General features: G+C 34.6%; 1 protein-coding gene across 2 annotated transcripts; it reads right to left on the reverse strand.

Moving 5' to 3' along the window:
- Positions 1-3239: 3239 nt before the first annotated feature.
- LOC149803514 (tubulin polymerization-promoting protein family member 2-like) lies at positions 3240-16890 on the reverse strand. Of its 2 annotated transcripts, none has more exons than XM_089953260.1 (4): positions 16660-16890; positions 8707-8929; positions 7825-8005; positions 3240-4927 (listed from the first exon to the last, which is right to left on the reverse strand). In XM_089953260.1, exons 2-4 carry the CDS (start codon positions 8919-8921, stop codon positions 4745-4747), a joined length of 579 nt encoding a protein of 192 aa, XP_089809386.1. In that variant the 5' UTR covers positions 8922-8929; positions 16660-16890; the 3' UTR covers positions 3240-4744. The 2 variants fall into 2 exon arrangements, with proteins under 2 accessions (XP_089809386.1, XP_089809387.1); XM_089953261.1 differs by lacking the exon at positions 16660-16890 and adding an exon at positions 11502-11617.
- Between the last annotated feature and the right edge of the window lie 980 nt (positions 16891-17870).

A 17870-nucleotide genomic window follows, 5' to 3' on the forward strand; every position in this document is an offset into this window, starting at 1 on the left:
CACGAGAAGTTACTGGCAAGCTTTCTCAAGTATTTACGGGCAACATTGTTGAAGCGAATATATCTATAATGAACCCAGAACATGTATATACTCAAAGTTCAAATCGGCGTATGAATAGTTGTGGTGCACATAATATCTACATTTTGAGTAAGGCGCATTCATCCAGCACCGTATACTATTATTGAATTTCACAACATGATCAAACTAATAATAATAATAAAGACTGAGGCCTTATATATGTTATATACAATATATACAGTATAATAAACGTATTGATTCCATTTCGCCTCAGCGATAATCTTCACTCTGGTCCACCTACGATTGTATCGTGAAAGGCCCCTTTCTACGCGTTCCAAACAAATACGACAATTTAACACAATGGTGATAGTGTTTGGCCTTACTGACCAGTCTCTATGTTCATTTAAACAGATGTGTCTTGGAAGGGAAGCTTTAAAATAAGGGGAAGGGTTGGGAAACAAGCCCCCAAGTTGTGCATATGTGTGGGTATGCTTATTATTTATTTATCTACATATTTTCCGAGTTACTTATATCTTACCAAGCGTTCCAGTTGAAAGTGAATCAATTAGTATAGCAAATTTAAACAATAGTATAGAAAATGGAGATGGACAGTTTCTCAACTTGGCTTTTTGATATGAATGCTAAAAGAGCTGGGGTTTATTGTTGTTGTTTCAGTTTACCACATTGCCATCTCTCGACTTGAACTGAAATACAAATCGAGTTTTCACTAAATTCCTTTCCTTCAGTGTTCACTTTAGCCCACTTTGAAAACAATCATGACAGATTCAGATCAAAACAGTTTGAAAACTGAAATAAACTTATATACGTGAATGGTTGCTTCATCCCATGAAGGTTAAATCTTTTTGAATGTGTATTCAAGTCGCGTGCACCCAAAAAGAACTTTTGGAAATGTGATAATAATGAAAATTAATGGGTGTGCATTATTGGACTTTTAAAATATTATGGGCTTAGTTATTTTTTAGGGAAATGATGCATTAGCAGCAATGAATAAGGAAGAAATAAATTATCAGAGCGACAAATCTATATTTCAGAATGGACAATATATAACAACAAAACTGAAAAATGCTATCAATTTGATATGGAATATGATCCCATGCTCATCAGGAATTGATTCAATTGCCGGCAAGAAAAGTGAAGCAAGAGGCCCTTTAAATGATATGCATGCAATTGCTATTTATCTCGTTTTAACAAAGTATATTTCGATCGAAATATTATTTTTCGTTTTTCCAAACATTATTTCGTATAAGCAAAACTGATTTCTCTTAAACGAAATATTTCAATATATCGAAATAGTATTTCTCTTAAACTTAATATTTGATGTAGCGAAATGTCATTTCTAAATGCAATTTCATTTACACAAAATATTTTTTTGATTATTTCGATGAATAAGATGTTAACCCAAGTTGTCACCTGTATAAGAACTGGTTGTATCATAACAGTTATTGTCAATACCATCTCCAGCAGAAGAGAAAAATAATGAACAAGAGAAAGAAGTCGAATGAGAACCGATCACCCATCTTCATGCGTTCTTTCCTCCCGTTACTCGTCTTACACGCGAAAATCCCCTCTCTCAATATCACTGAAGAAAAGAGGTTTGAATGTTTATTAACTTATTGAGAAGTAACACAATTTGGCACAGCATTCACTACAATGAAGCTAATGTAGCTGCCTACGGAGAAATTAAAAATTGCGTCATGCACCCAAAACCAAATTCAAAAGTCTACGTCTGCAAGATGTAGGGCATTGTTACAATAACAATCGACTTATACATTACACAAACCATTGGACGACAAATTTCACGAAGTTAAACCATGGTAGCTGGCAGGCCAATTTAGCAGATGACTGTCTTTTTTTCCCCGTGCAATATAGGATTTCAAGTATTTTCCGTGCAATTGACGCATTGTTCAAATGTACTTGTGTATTTTGTTTCACCTCTAATATACGTCTGAATAAAGAAAGTCATCGACACCCTCTGCGAGGGAAAACATATAAAAGAACCAAACTTCTTAACCAAGCTTTTAAAAAAGACTTGGAAAAATAAAATACATACCTTTTTTATCACTATTGTAAATTCTGAAACGAAATGAACCTTAAAAGAGCATATATGGAAGCATTTTCTACACCAGCACACTCTCAAATACATCAACGTGCTACCATGTCTTATCAAAGTTTAGTCAGTCGGGTGTGCTCTGTAAGAAATGACAATTCTTAACTAAGTGACTGTGCTTGATTGATTGTTTGCAACTTTGAAGACCAAAGAAACGTGAAACATTGAAATCCCCCTACACAATATCACTCGTTCGACCTGTAATTTAGACGTTTATAATTGCTGAAAATGCTGTAACGAGATTTTTTGCGAATGTTCTGAGACAGATATCGATCCGTTTGCCGTGCAGCCGACGATGATGACAGTACAAGATGCCCAATAGATACAATTGCATTTTGTGTCGTCCTTCAGCACATCAGCTAGCTCCTATCAAGTTTGAAATCAAATGCCAAACAGAAGATCACATCGATCTGAATAGCAGTTACTTTTACCTGAAAGTCGAAGTTCTAAAAATGGACAACATCAATCCAGGCTCGATGCCTGACTTTTTCACGTCAACAATGTAGTGTATTCATTGTTCAGTAAAGTGGAGTTGTACTTGAACAAGAAACTGGTCAACTGGTGTGGAAGCCTAACACTCTGGATGTCTTCAACAACACAGAGTTGACAGACTCGAACGATCCTTACAATATTGAATTTAACGACTGCCAAAAGACAATCAAACAAGGTCGTTGTTTAGAAAATTCGGACATGTAGTTTCAAGACAAATATATGTTGAATAGTGCTGATGTGTGTCTGAATCAAAGTAGTACCATGTTCCATATAATGGCAGACGCTAACGAGTACAAAACTCGGGCATATTATTCTATGGTAGACTATGATCGTTGTTGTTTGCAGTTTGAATCGTCTTATAAGCGAGTACGGACGGTAGTTTTATCACATGGTGATATGATACATACAATGAACACAACTGTAAGCGAGTATGGACGGTAGTTTTACCACTTGGTGATATGAGAAGAGCTGGTTCTTTAAGTTTTATGCGATCGATGTAAAATAATCAAATTGTTTATTTTATTCATACTACATTATGGAGGTGGGGTGAGGGTTGTAATAGTTCATATGGAAGTGTATTTGACAAAAGAAAACAAACAAATTTGTATATCAATGCATGTTTTATATCATCTGAGATAAATATTTATAAAATCAATGCATAAAAGTGTACACAAATTGCAAACGAATAAATATATATTTATATATAAAGTCACAGATAAGAGAAAAAAGGAAAAGTTTAGCCTGTGTCTATTTGAATTAAAGTAATAAATACTGTATATACTCGCCTATAAGTCTGGATCTTTGTTGTTTGCAGATTGACTCGACTCATGATTGAGTATATATGGTAAATTAGTTATGGTATGTTAGATAATTTTTAATTATTTTAGTGCTTCCAAGACAAATTGACAAACTACAGTAATCCTGATCTTCAAGTTAATACCTTAAACCGGTAATTACAGATTTTAGTCATGGCGCTTAATTGTATCAATATGTCAACTTTGAGACAAAATGTTGCGTTAATTTTATGTTAATGTATAAACACCAGTGTGTCTTCTAATTGACAGAATGAAAAATAAAAAGAAAAATTGTTTCCTTAAAACATGTAAATGTGCAAAAGAGATTGCACTCTTTTGAACTAAAATATCATGTAATAAAGAAGTATATTCCTAAAAAAATATTGCTTTTTTATCTGAAGAAAATTATATATTCTTCAATTTGTAAAAAGATCTGGGGACAAAGCACACGTGTAAAATAGAGAAGTGAACATTAAAATGTATTGCTTCAAACCAAGCCTTGCCTTGTATAACCTTAACAAGCTCATACCAAGATTGACAGTGTCTATAAGAAGGAAATAAACTGAAATTCACAAGATACAACACTGATTCTACCATTTGTGCAGAAGTTATATGACGCAAAACGTGGAAAATTCATAAATCTGTACTTCAAATGAGAATTTCTGGTTCTGAGTTCATTTTTTCTTGTGGACATTGACCTTGAAAAATACAGTCTGTTGACCTTAATCGGTCTAAATTGTGACAGCAACATATACATGGCACGTCTGATCTACCATTCGCTAATCTAAATACAACAATGTTATGTATTTATTGAAGTTTCTTCTGATTCAGATAACATCGTGGATATAATTATATAAACTTCCTTCATGCTGTCTAACGGCCATCGCTATGACGTCTTCGAGTCTCGTTGGCTTTGTCGTCTGCCTGAGTGTCCACCATTGGCAAAAAAAAAAGTTTCAGGGGACAGAAAGATGAATCTAATGCAAACAAAAGACATTACTAAGGGTGAAACTCCCAGTCATTGTCATGTTACAACTTGTTTAAACATACATCGATACCTGACTGCAGGACAACATAAAGGTCTGCAAATGGGATCCAGAATAGATAGCTATACTACTCCTTATATCCCTGGAAAACGATTTACTAAATACTAGAACGTATCGACTGTTTACACGACGTAGTTACATCATCAACCCTAAAAAAAACGTACAGAAAACGAGTCACCACTAAATCGTATATCCCATGTTATTTGAATCAGTTAAATCGACAAATCGAAAGAATACATATGTGTGTTCCTTTGAAATTCTTAGAATTATTTCTTTTTGTCAAATGTGCCTTGACCCTTATAATTCCCTACGTAGCCGGTGTTTTCCGCCTTGTCAGTTCGCCCCTCACTACCTTTGCCCTTTCCGGACTCATCAAAGCGTTCTTTGTGTGCCCCTGTGTACTTCGAAGTATCCGTCAGACCACCAACATTTCCCGTCTTGGATTGAGCCTAAGGAAAATATGAGAAAAGACCTTCAAATTAAATATATCATTATGATGTTATCTGCACATAAAAGGACTTATTTTAAGAGGACAAGGTTTTGATGGTTTCCTGACTATCAATGTGTTACTTTACAACCTGTTTCGGGGTTTTGACGACCTTTGGCCTGGTCGTACCAAGTCATTAGTCCTAGCAAATAGAACATAGTATTATCGTCACGCCAAAAGAAACAATATGGTGGACACAAGCACTTGCTATATTTTAACCAGAATCGATAGTCAGAACTCTAAACTTTAGCAAGAATGAATCTCTCAAATACAGGCAAACAACGTTTTCGTTCATATCAGAAGAACCAAAGGGGACGCTCAAAAGAGATTGTGAGAATTATATTTTATCCAAGATCCAAATTTCAAAAGCTTCAAAACCAATCACTTTCATTTAATCAGTAAGAGATTGCGGATTGCTTGCAAGAACTACTTACCTGAGAAACAGAAGAGTTTGACAACATTTCCAGTGAACATGGATAATTTGAAGTTTTACGCAGGAAAGTGCTCTAATGAGCAAGGATATTTTGAGGTTTTGTACAATACATATTAACACATTTTCACAAGGGATTTTAGATATGTCAAATTACAATTAAGACAAATATCATAGGACTTTAGTATGTCATAAAAATGAACAAATCAAAGGGATTAAGTGTGAAACTATTTGTTTGGATTCTTGACATACGTCTGTGTCTACCGATCTAGTTAGAGTAAGCAGTGTATGCAAGATTGGATAGTGGATTGGTAGATAGCAGAGGCACTTAGTCGCGATTATGCAGACTACTGGTTCAAGATTTATCATACACGGCAAAATTTATAATGAATAGTCTGATACTATGACCTAATGGAAAAGGTAAGATAACATATATATATATATATATATATATATATATATATATATATATATATATATATATATATATATATATATTCAGAAACTTAAAAGCTATGGAACAGAAGGAACAGAATCATATCTGATTGATTGGTTCGCCAATTATCTCTTCCATATATCACCAATTGTTTTGGTGAAAGCCGCTCAGTCTGTTTCAGCTACAGTGCTGCAGGTTTCAATTTTAGAACCGTTATTGTTGTGGGTTTTTTTTTTTGGGGGGGGGGTATTTTGTCCTTTTTCTATATATCAACGATATTGCTGATGATATGCTTAATATCTCACATTTTGTTGCCGGTGACAGTTCTCCTTTTTGCACTTCAAGAGGTATGCTAGATATCCAGTACATAATTAGGTGTGACTAAGAAGCTTTAAATGACTGGTCGAATCAAGGTAAGTAAGCTTTAACCCAGTATATTTTATTAGCGAAACGAATATCCCATCTTCCCAAACTGGAAAAGAATCACTGCTTTTGTAGACAGTCATAAACGTTTCAACCTTACATTTTGTAATGCATGCACTTCGAGTCTGCATACTGAAAATATTTTGTTAAAAAAAGACAAAAACATAGAATGATAAATGTTTTAACATCCTGCAAATATCATTTTCATAGTATGCGGTTGATATTTATTAAAATATACAGATGTCGTTCTGAACATTCAGAAAGATTAGATAACCTACAGTCAGAAACTGTTGGGATAGTTACAGGACTAACCAGAAGTTACCACGCACACACAATTTACTCTAGTATGGAAAATCCTACCTAAAAATATCTAAACGGAAAGTGATTTCCTAAAATTTAAAAGGTATTCTGCCACACAGACTAATAGCGTTACTGCTTATTATCTTTCTAGTGATTGCAGATACTCTGTTTTTCATGCTAGGGTTAAAAAAAAACGCTATAACGACATTAAAGAAACGATCTGTATGACAATCACATGATAGATAATCCATTATACGACTGTGGGATAGAAGCAGAAAATGCATATCATTGTATTTTCATTTGTACTCGATATGCAGTTTAAAGGTAAAATCGATTTCTTACAGAATATCTTATGTTTGGCTGTTATTTTTTCTTCGTCTTTTCTGCCCTTGTCATGCTTGATCTCATTCTCTGAGAACCTGTTTCCCCACCACTTTTGCATAATTTAGTATTAAAATATGTTTAAAATTTATTACAATGTTTTCATTATTTATGCCTAATTCACACTAAGCTTCTTATATAAACGTCAGAACCAATGGATTACATTCTCTATTTTAATGGGCCAATGGATTACATTCTCTATTTTAATGGACCAATGAATTACATTCTCTATTTTAAAAACTTACGTTTTTGGCAACGTAATACTGAACCTTTTTAGCAGGAAAGTCAAGTTCAGTGCCGAATATTTAGACATTTTTTTAAATCTGCCTAGATGCTGAAAGACTGGATGGAAGAACCTTTATGAATTGACTGCTTGGTGTATTTAATGTGAGTGCTACACTTAAGATAGGATGGAAGAACCTTTATGAATTAACTGGCTTGGGAGTATTTCATGTGAGTGCTACGCTTAAGTGGCATAACAGTAATGCACATAGAATATCTTATGCTCAGGCTTTGAATCAAGTTCAACAAATTCCACAAATATGATGCCTGAACCAAATCCCAACGACCTATATCTTATATATTTTGTTCCGACATAGGATATTTATGATAGATCAGTTTTAAGTTAGACTTATTTTTCAAATATCCAGGTTATATTTGGGGGTTTGGATTGGTTAATTGTAAGGCAGATTTAATTCCCAGTTAATTTACATTACTGGCTTCATAACTTATGTTGAAGTTCGGCATTTAGCTTTGATGGTCAAAATCTAGAATAAGTGTTAAATAAAGAAAATGAGATACAACTTGGAACAATTCAAAGGTGCAAGATGGCGCATTATTAGATGGAAATTTCTAAGTATACGGATATTTAAAAAGTATTCTCACTAACCACTACTTTCACGTCCGCTTTCGATTTTAGGATGTCATCCGACATTTTCTTCTTGCATTCCTGCACCTTCGGATCGTCACGTGTCAGTTCTTTTTCGGATTTCTTCAGTTCCTGACACTGATATTTGTGCGCCAAGTCAGTCAGGAAATTATCAATGTTCTCCTTAGTGCATGCCATGTACCTAAATCAAAAAGAAAAAAGATAACTGAAACCTTTTTCGAAGGGTGATTAAAACACATGATTCCTTCAGGCAGGAATTCTTATACGTTTTACATGTCAATTTAAGCCGTGCTCATTTGTCACACTAATATACTGACTTGTTTTGTTCATTAAAGATGATCAAACTTTTATTTGATTTGTCAGTGTCCACTGAAAGAATCATGCATGCATGCATTAATAAATAAATAAATACTATATTACAAATAAGAGGAAAGATTTATAAAATTTAACATATATATATTGCTTTCTCTGTACATACTTTAATTATTGTTACAATTTGAAAAAATCAGTATTTCTAATGAAAACAGTATCTTACTTCTGCATGTTCCATAAAAACTCGACAGTGCAATTCACACTACAGTCATCGAGTTTACACTGTTTGATATAATTAATTCAACAATCATCCTGTGATCTCATGCACACGTAAAAATGTTTCATTATAGAAAAAAATGTTTCGCTCGGTAGTGAAATATCCATACACAGAGCCAAGTAAATATTCAAACTGCTCCTCAGGTCACAATCTCATTTTGTTTAAAGCGACACTGCTTGCATGGACTTTGTTTCTGCAAACCTGTTGCAGCTATGTTACTATTTGCTTTATTTTCTACATCCTTGTGCCATTTTAAATTCTATTATTGAGTCAGTGGATACCTGGATACTTACTGTTTGCCCTTTTCCTTGTATTTAGGGAACACACTAGCGTCCGCAATAGTAGGTGCGTTCTTGTAGCTTTTAAGGCAATCCTTGACCAATTTTCCACACGCTTTGGAATTCATCTGCTTTTTCTCAGCGGCGCTTAGCGTCTTTCCCGCCGCTGATAACGAAACGAATTCTTCGAATTTTTTAACCAAATCATCGGTTACACCCCCGGAAGCCATTTTCTATTCTGAAAAGAAATAAGTTAAGACATGTTTGATATATAATAAAGATGAGGAGAAACATATATCCAAAGTAATAGTTGGTACGGGGGAGGGGATCGAGGAGGCCCGAGCTCCACCCAGCCCGCCCCATCAATGTGTCCATCGGTGCCTAATATTCCTTAATAATTAGATCATGGAACTGGCCACTGGTAGAGTGCAAACCTACTGTCACAATTCGTCTGTGATATTTTTTTGTTAAACAGCTGACTCGTGTTTATTTATCTCGATTTACAAGCTATACCAGACATCAAAGAGGTAGGGCACGCCAAATCGTTCAAAATGGATGACCTGGAGAGATTTTAGGATGAGCTCAAGAAGGCAAGCTGGAGACATTGTAGGGCAGTGCTGTCCAACCCGCGGCCCGCGGGCTGATTTTAAATGCCCGGCCAAAGCTCGAGCAGCTATATAGTCGTTGCTTTTCATTTTTCTTCAGTGGCCCATGGTGTCAAAAAGGTTGGACAGCACTTTTGTACGGTGATCTGGAGAAGCCGAGCTAAAGAGATCGTAGGATCAGCTGAAAAGATCGTAGGATGAGTTGGAGAAGATGAGCTCGAGAGATCTCTCCATCGCCTTACGTTCTCCCCAGCTCTCTCTCTCTCTCTCTCTCTCTCCAATTTGCATTAGGATCTTTCCAGTTCACCCTACCTTTTTCATTTCAGCTCACCTTACAATCTCTCCAGCTCACTCTTCGATTTTTCCAGTTCACCAAAAATCTTTCCAGCTCGCCTTACGATCTCTCCATCTCACCCTACGATTTCTCCAGCTCGCCGTACAATGTCTTCAGCTCAGCCGACAATCGTTCCAGTTCATCCTACAATCTCTCCAGTTCTATCTACGATCTCTTCAACTTATCCATATTGAAAGGTTTAGAGTGCCATAGAGGAGGCAGATGTGTCATCATAGAATTGTCTTTAAGGTGAAATATGGAAGATGCAAGACAAAACACCAAATATATACTCAAATACAATGAAACCGCAAAGTAACTTTGTTATTACTGGAAACAGGTGCTGAAAAATGACAGAAAACATTAATTAAAATACCAGACTGAAAGTGACGAATTTTACATTTTAAATTAACGTCCAACATATAGGGTGATATTATTGAAAAGAGTCAAAATTTTGGTTCATTTACACTTAAAGCAAAATAACAAGAATAATATGCTCACACTATTCCAGCACATTTGGCTAGAACATGGGTATAAAATGTAGCATCCGTGGCGAAGTGGTTAGCTTAAAAAAGATAGATATTGATTAGAGCCCACATGAAGATGAAGCTTTTACATGTGTGTGTGTGTGTGTGTGTGTGTGTGTGTGTGTGTGTGTGTGTGATAATAATTTTTATTGGACGAGTAACACACAGGGTCATTCAAATCCCATTGACCACGTGGATCTCAACAGGTGCACAAATAAACATGTACCATACACAAGTATAGACATTTCAACATGTCAGCAGTCATACAGGCATGTATAGAATTAAATAAAGATCACTTTTGAAAGTTCAATCATATATTTAAAACGTGTGTAGACCACTCGTGCAGTTTGTTAAACTGAACAATTTCGCACACCTATCATATCTAGATACAATGATACAATTTATGTAGTGGAAATCGACGTATACAATTCAGTTCATTCCACCGAACTCTTCGGAGTTCACATTCTTACAAGTGACAATTTTTTCATCCCTATTTAATAAAAATTGTCCCATATTTTGTTTTCCTATGTAACATTATTTTGCTTATTGCGATCGATTTTACCTTTCTGTTTATAAGACACTGTTCACAAGTAGGACCGGCCACACCATATATGCCTAATAGGCGGTGGCCTGCGGCGCCAGGCTTTAAGGGGCGCTAAATTAAAATGAAAATTGGGTGGGGGGACGCCAAAGTCATAGCTTGTCTTGCAAATTGGTCAGAATGTTTAATTGGGTCATGACGTAATGCCTTACAATTATTTTTCGGTCGAGTAGTTCTCGAGAAATGTAGTTTTGACCAAAATGTATAAAATAGTTCACACAATATACCCCTTTCCTTTGTTTGTTGTGATGATTTTGTACAATGTAGCTTAATCTGTCTTCGTTAGTAATTTGAACTAAGCGAAAGTTTTTATAATAAAAGAATGTGTCAATATACATATATTTAGAAATAGTAAAATTGCCCGTGCTTATTGGAGTACTTCCATTATCAAACTCTTCAATTTCTCAGGTGAGTAATTCTTAATGGTTGTCAGGTAGTTCAAGTTGAGTATTAAATAGGTTTTACAAGAAAAACGCATTCCCATAGTGCCTAAATGGCAATCGGTGAAAAACCTCGAACTTACTGATGTAATGTGTTGTTTTCTTCTTTACATGCAGATGGTTCTGGGGGCCATAGTAATCGGGGTGGGACTGTTATTTGTTATATATTATTTTTTCAGGCATAGGTAACATAAATAACCTATACTTATGTATATTGTGTCTAAGTTAGTGCCAAACTAATGCATTTATTTCATACAAGTGAAATGAAGGAAATATATATTAAGAATTAAGGTAGTGTAGTAATACCTTTAATTCTCCTTAGAATCGAAAATCCAGACATTAAACACACACGAATCACAAGCAGGAAAAGAAATATCCATCCTTCAACAATATGACTACTGATGATTATATACGTCCTATTACGATCGATGACCGCATTTCTTAGTGTTTACATTTATAAGCTTATTGATTTTATGGGATATGACACGGAACGTATTTTAGGATTGCTTGAAGTAATATTCTTTCATTATCCTGTTTGCTTCGATCTTATCAACAGTGTTAAAGAAATACTAACCATATGTATAATTATTACAGACATGAAATCTGTGTGTGTTCAGTATTAATAAAAAAAGGTTTCTAATGCTAAGGCCATTCGTAAGAGTATATTTTTATTTTAGATTTTCGAAGCACATCAATGCCATTGGTTGATTTGTAATCGATCAGTTGACTGATCATTTATTTATATATTTATTTATTTATTCCAATCAGACACGTTGTGGAATATAACTAAAATCATTCGAATTGAAGGACAAATATCTGGTAAATAATGAATGACTTGATCACGGAGACTTGTTTACAAGCCTCGTTGAATTTACAAAAGAAAATTATGTTCTCTTTTAAACTGTCACATAGTACATAAATAACAGCATAATCGATAAATTAAACCCATACATTCAGTCAGTGTTTATTTGGTACAACATGTCTCAACATTACAATTGAACAGTGCATGTTCAGTGAAGCCGTAAACAAGCCTTGACCCGAAGTTACTATATATTGATTTTGAAAACCAGTCCTCGGCGGTAAAATCTTGTTATGCGACGTTATACGATTAAATATGTTTAGTGATTCAGATAATTTTTGGAAGCCAACAAATTCTATATTTAAAAAAAAGTAAAGAAAAAGAACTAATATTCAATAAATAAGTCTTCGCATGAGAGCTCAGTAGGTTATTATATACTGACTCGGCATAAATTATTCATCTATATACTGTCGGTTAACCCTTTCAGTGTTCGAGGTCGAAAAATACCGACTGGGGTTTATTAGTCGTGTGTTCCTATGATGACACAATACACCATTTTATTTTGCCGTCATCTTCAAGCATGTTGATAGACAACTAACATGTGGACTATTGACTACATACGGTTTACGTCAGTTTTAAAAAAAATTCCCCAAATCGCGAGAAAATATAAAGCAGCCATCAAAAGACAAATCTGGAAAATAGGTTTCCTTCTTTTTCTATAAATCTAAATAATGATGTATTCATGGCCGTCGAGGCTTGAAGTCGTTTGCGAGTAGTCTGGTTTAAAACAGGTAATACCTCTATGAGTGTTTATATCTTTCTTTTCTGTTGTTTTGTTTTAAATAAAGTATAAATTTTAAATAAGTATAAAAGAAGTAGAAGATCTACGCATAGGATTATTTTTTAATTCAGATTTTAATCTATTGTACATAGAAATCGGGATGGGGAGGGAGGCTGTTTTTTATACCATGTTTCATTCGTCTGAAAAGGCAGGGTCAAAACTTAAATTTTAGTTTTCTCTCAAGGGCTTTCAGTATGATCTAGCTCCAAATGCACCCCACCCCACCCAGCTAATAAATAAATTTAAAGACTCGATGTTAGCTGTATGCTTAAACACCTGGCCAATAAAGATCATTTTTATATCAAATGGAATTGTATAAATTTATACATTAACTGCATATATTCAGAACTTATATATACCTTGTACAAACGATTTCCAGAAACTGTATTATCACCACTGCGCGTATGACTTGTACGTGTTTAATTATATAATCATTATGAAATTACTAGCTTTATATCAATACTGCTGTAATTGAACACCCCCACCCCACCCATATATATATATATATATATATATATATATATATATATATATATATATATATATATATATATATATATATGCATAAATATCAATTTGAATTGCATATATAATTTTCAAACAACAATCATTGTATTAGCTGCGATAAATCATGTACGGAACAAGTAAGAACATATAACAAGTAAGAACTTATATATAGGTAAAATTTCATATACATAGCGCTCCCAAAAAACACATGACCCATGAAGTACTTTACAGCGATACCTATACGTTTGGGCTCCGCCCAGAGCTAACACTTTCTAAAGAAGTTATAGAAGTGAGATGAACAAATGCAGTACTATCTTACCCAAACATTTCATCTTTCCTTAGGCAGGCTAAAACATGTTTGTAATGAATGGTGGGAAATTTCGTATTGAGACTCCCTAGATTTTCTCTCGAGTTATTACTATCGTTCATCAGTAACGTTGTCGTTGTAACTGTACTTTTTGCTACCACTTAGCGACAGTTCTGAGCTGAGTGGATCCATACGTACATAATAACAACTAAGAGATTTGTTTTATCACTGTTGATGTCTTCACATTAAGCAAATATATCGCTGGTATGGTTTTAGTTACTACACATATATACTACATGAAATACTGAAACAAATAGTCTTGAACCTTGCCCTCAACCCCCAACCCCAACATTTCATATTTGTCATTTTATGTAAAGGCTAAGAAGCATGCGTTGTAAATAAAAAAATTTGATATTATTTATTTGTCGTCTGCTTCACAGTGTCATACGCCTCTTGAAAGGCTATGCATAAAAAGATAACTTTAATATAAAATAGTTATGCTAGAAAGGACCAAATTTCCGAACCTACATGACTTGTTTTGTGGAGAAGGTTGAGTTATGAATATCGAGTCATTTTAAATCGTACAAGTCATGTGAACCCGAAAATTAATTATTTTTTTTTTACGACCATTCAATTTAAGTTTTCAAAAAAGTTCGGTAAGTTTTAGATCTATTGCATCAACTAGCTTTTAACAACTTTATTTCATGTAGCTTTGGAACACACTCACTAAGCAACGACTGCTTTACGATTATCATTAAACCCTACAAATGAATTGCATAAATCACTTCAGTGCTGTTATATTTGGCAGTAATTACTTTTGAACTATGTTTGAATAATGGCAGAGCGAATTTACATATTGTAAATAAATTATCTGATTTGCTTGCGGGGATGAACCCAATAAATCATAAGTACTACATGTACAGTTTTATTTTGTCAGACTAAAGGCAAATTAGTGTCAAGTATTAGATGGTGATATCCACGTGCAATTACCACGTATTAAGTTGTGATATCTACGTGTAATTACCAAGCATTATGTTGATATCCATATGTAATTACCAGGACAAAGGTTTTTCTTTCATTATCAAGTTAAACGATTCTTCTGTCAATTCCATAAAATCTCGCACCCAAACAATTCTTGTCCTGAACTTTGCTTGAACTTAACAATTCAAATATTTACATGTAAGTGTCCAATATTTTGTTCCCGAACAGGTTAACTTACAGTGGTATGACTTTAATGTCGTAAGTTTTACAACTAATAGACCCAATTTATCTAAATAACAGTCTTTGTACATTTCGCACAAATATTTTCCTCGATTATGATACAAACCTAGGGGATAAAATTGTCTTACTCTACAAATATTCCCATATGATTTATCAACGAATATACTATCTTTGGTTAACATCATCTAAATCATTCATCGACAGCAAAACCAGTAGAGAAGTTAGAGATGAGAATGAAGGTAACTCAGACCATTGCCAGTAAGTTACCTTTGTTTTTATAGTTTTGGTCATCTAACCTTCTTCTACATAGGTTAGAAAAATTTCATAACGCATTGCCGTATTTTTCTTAAAAGGAGGAAAAAGTCTGGATGTTTATCCAAACAAAAATTACTGTGCATACTTTGCTGGAAAATTATATTTGCACTTTTCCTGCCTGTTTGTTCATATCTTTCGTGTTATCTGGCGACAAAATTATGCCTTGAAAAAAGGAATGAAAACTGTTCTAAGTTGGCTCTAGGGAGGTTCCATCTCCCCCACCATAATAAAACGGTAACTTCCATGTAAGTACACACGCCATTTGTTGCTTACATTCACTACCGTGATAGTATAGTAATATTAGATTTCTATTCAATCAATATGTGAATAATAAATCAGTCAGCGGAACGTTTGTACTGCTGCTGTTGGCGTCTAGCTCCGCGGATTTAATGTTGAGAATTCAGTAGCATTATGCCAGTGTGTACACATGTTACATTGAAACGACGCATACTATCAAAATATGAAGTTTTTTTTTCTCGAAACACGTAACATAATAAATGTAACTGAGTTTCAGTTGGAGCAACTTTTTTCAAGATACAAGTACAACATATATTCGTTTACATGTCGAGTCAAACTACAAACGACAACGATCCTATTTGCCGTAGCATAATGCGCCTGCAGATCAGGGCCTATATTGTTTGTTATACTGATTACTCCTAACAAACTGCACAGACCCAGATATGTTGGCGCATTATGCGACGGTAGATCTGGGTCTATGCAGTTTACAGTTGGACTCGGCTTATAAGCAAGGAATTATAAAACAGGATTATATGAACTTTCCTTGTTTAAAGATTCCTTATCACCATTCACAGTTAGGATTTATAGGTCCCATTTTAGAAGCGTGTGAATTAATAACCAACAAAAAGGTGCTGCATTGCAAAAGATCTGTCTGGACTACTCCTGACGATTCCACTAAAAGTGATACTTATAATTTCGCAAGTCGCAGTCACGAACTCTGACAATATTAACAAACTGTTTAATGTCTATAATTGTTAGTTCTTTGACAATGTTTAAATCACAGTGTGACTGAAGTTTTTATGTAGGAGATTCAGTCCACTTCCTGTCACGTTCCTAAATCAGATTTTGTACAATCTTCAACACTACGCATCCTACACTGTATATAACGCCATAGCTGTCACGCATTAATTACATTTATTGCAATGACATTACTTCAGCCTATGTCTAGCCTTCAATTGTCGAGACATTGAGAACCTAATTTGAATCCTATTTGTAGTGATTAAGATCAGTTCCTGTAAATACATTTACATTCTGGACCGCATAGAACCCTTGCTGACTGAATCATTTATCGCAAGTACAATCGCGTGCGGCTATTCCTGCACATAAATTATGCCGATAGAAACAAAATTATCTAGTATTTTCTTACAAAGTAAACATATATGAAGCAGTTGCCGGTTCGATTTGGTATAAATGCAGTATAAGAACACAGCAAAGGTCAATGATAGATTCAACTTACCTATTAGCAAGTTGCGTCTAAGCCTTGAGAGTGGAAATAATCTTCTGTCTCGTTTAACTAGCTGTTTATCCGGCAGAAATATATTCCTTCTGTTGCCAACGTAAATACAAACAACGCGGCCGTAGTTGTGAAGCTATATCACATGACTGTGGAGTCCACTCACCACTTAACGCAAGTAGTGAATACGTATAAAGCTAATAACATATTTTCTAAACCTAGGACCGAGGGACCCGGTTTACGACAGTATAATGTACTCCCACTATTGATCTACACAGCTTGTTGTCGAAGCGATATATAAAGGTAAACAGAGAAAATGGTTTACAGTCAGATGCCGATGAAAACGTTGTGCATGCGCTTTAGCTTGTGTATTTATATTTGTGTAAATCTGTAATCGCTCTCGCAATAAATTCATTATGAACAAGATGTCCAGCTGAACGTCATATTAATATATATGGATGTCGCTCAAAATATTATTTAAAGTTATGTACCAAGTCTGATCAAGCTTTGAACAAAAATACAGGGCCAGATTAAGGCTATGAGAGTCCTAAGATCAATAGGAGGTACAGTCATTTAGCTCTTACTTTAATATGAAATCGAGGGCCTCAAAGACGGCAACAACAAAAAATAGGAAGGCCTATGGCTATTGCCTTATTAGACATTGGGTAAATCCGGCCCTGCAGAGAAATACAGAATCAGAAGTGGCAACACGTTAAGACAATCAGATATTAGAAAGCCTTATATATATATATATATATATATATATATATATATATATATATATATATATATATATATATATATATATATGTGTGTGTGTGTGTGTGTGTGTGTGTGTGTGTGTGCGTACGTACGTGTGTGTGTGTGTGTGACTAACACTACTCAGAAATTTAGACTCTACATTGGTTACAAGCACGGCCAATTACTTGCCAGAACTCCTCATTAGTATGCGCCTATGTCACTTTTTCTGATGATATAAGTTTTAAAAAGTCACTTAAAATTAAACTAATGATATAAGCTTAAAGAGGGCAGTTAAAGCCACTTAAAATTGCACTGATGATATAAGCTTAAAGAGGTCAATTAAAGCCACTTAAAATTGTACTGATGATACAAGCTTAAAGAGGTCAATTAAAGTCACTTAAATTTGTACTGGTGATATCAGCTTAAAGAAGCCACTTACAATTGTACTGATGATATAAGCTTAAAGAGGTCAA

The sequence above is a fragment of the Sinohyriopsis cumingii genome, chromosome 3 (genome assembly GCF_028554795.1).
Source record: "Sinohyriopsis cumingii isolate HCF-2022 chromosome 3, ASM2855479v2, whole genome shotgun sequence".
In the NCBI taxonomy this organism is placed as follows: Eukaryota; Metazoa; Mollusca; class Bivalvia; order Unionida; family Unionidae; genus Sinohyriopsis; species Sinohyriopsis cumingii.

Excerpts from the sequence above, each read along its gene's own strand:
- LOC149803514 (XM_089953260.1), bottom strand. The coding sequence starts at position 8,921 with ATGGCTTCCGGGGGTGTAACCGATGATTTGGTTAAAAAATTCGAAGAA. Across the intron at positions 8,006-8,706 it reads TACAAGGAAAAGGGCAAACA|GTACATGGCATGCACTAAGG; the intron begins GTAAGTATCCAG and ends TTTTTGATTTAG. Across the intron at positions 4,928-7,824 it reads AAGCGGACGTGAAAGTAGTG|GCTCAATCCAAGACGGGAAA; the intron begins GTTAGTGAGAAT and ends TATTTTCCTTAG.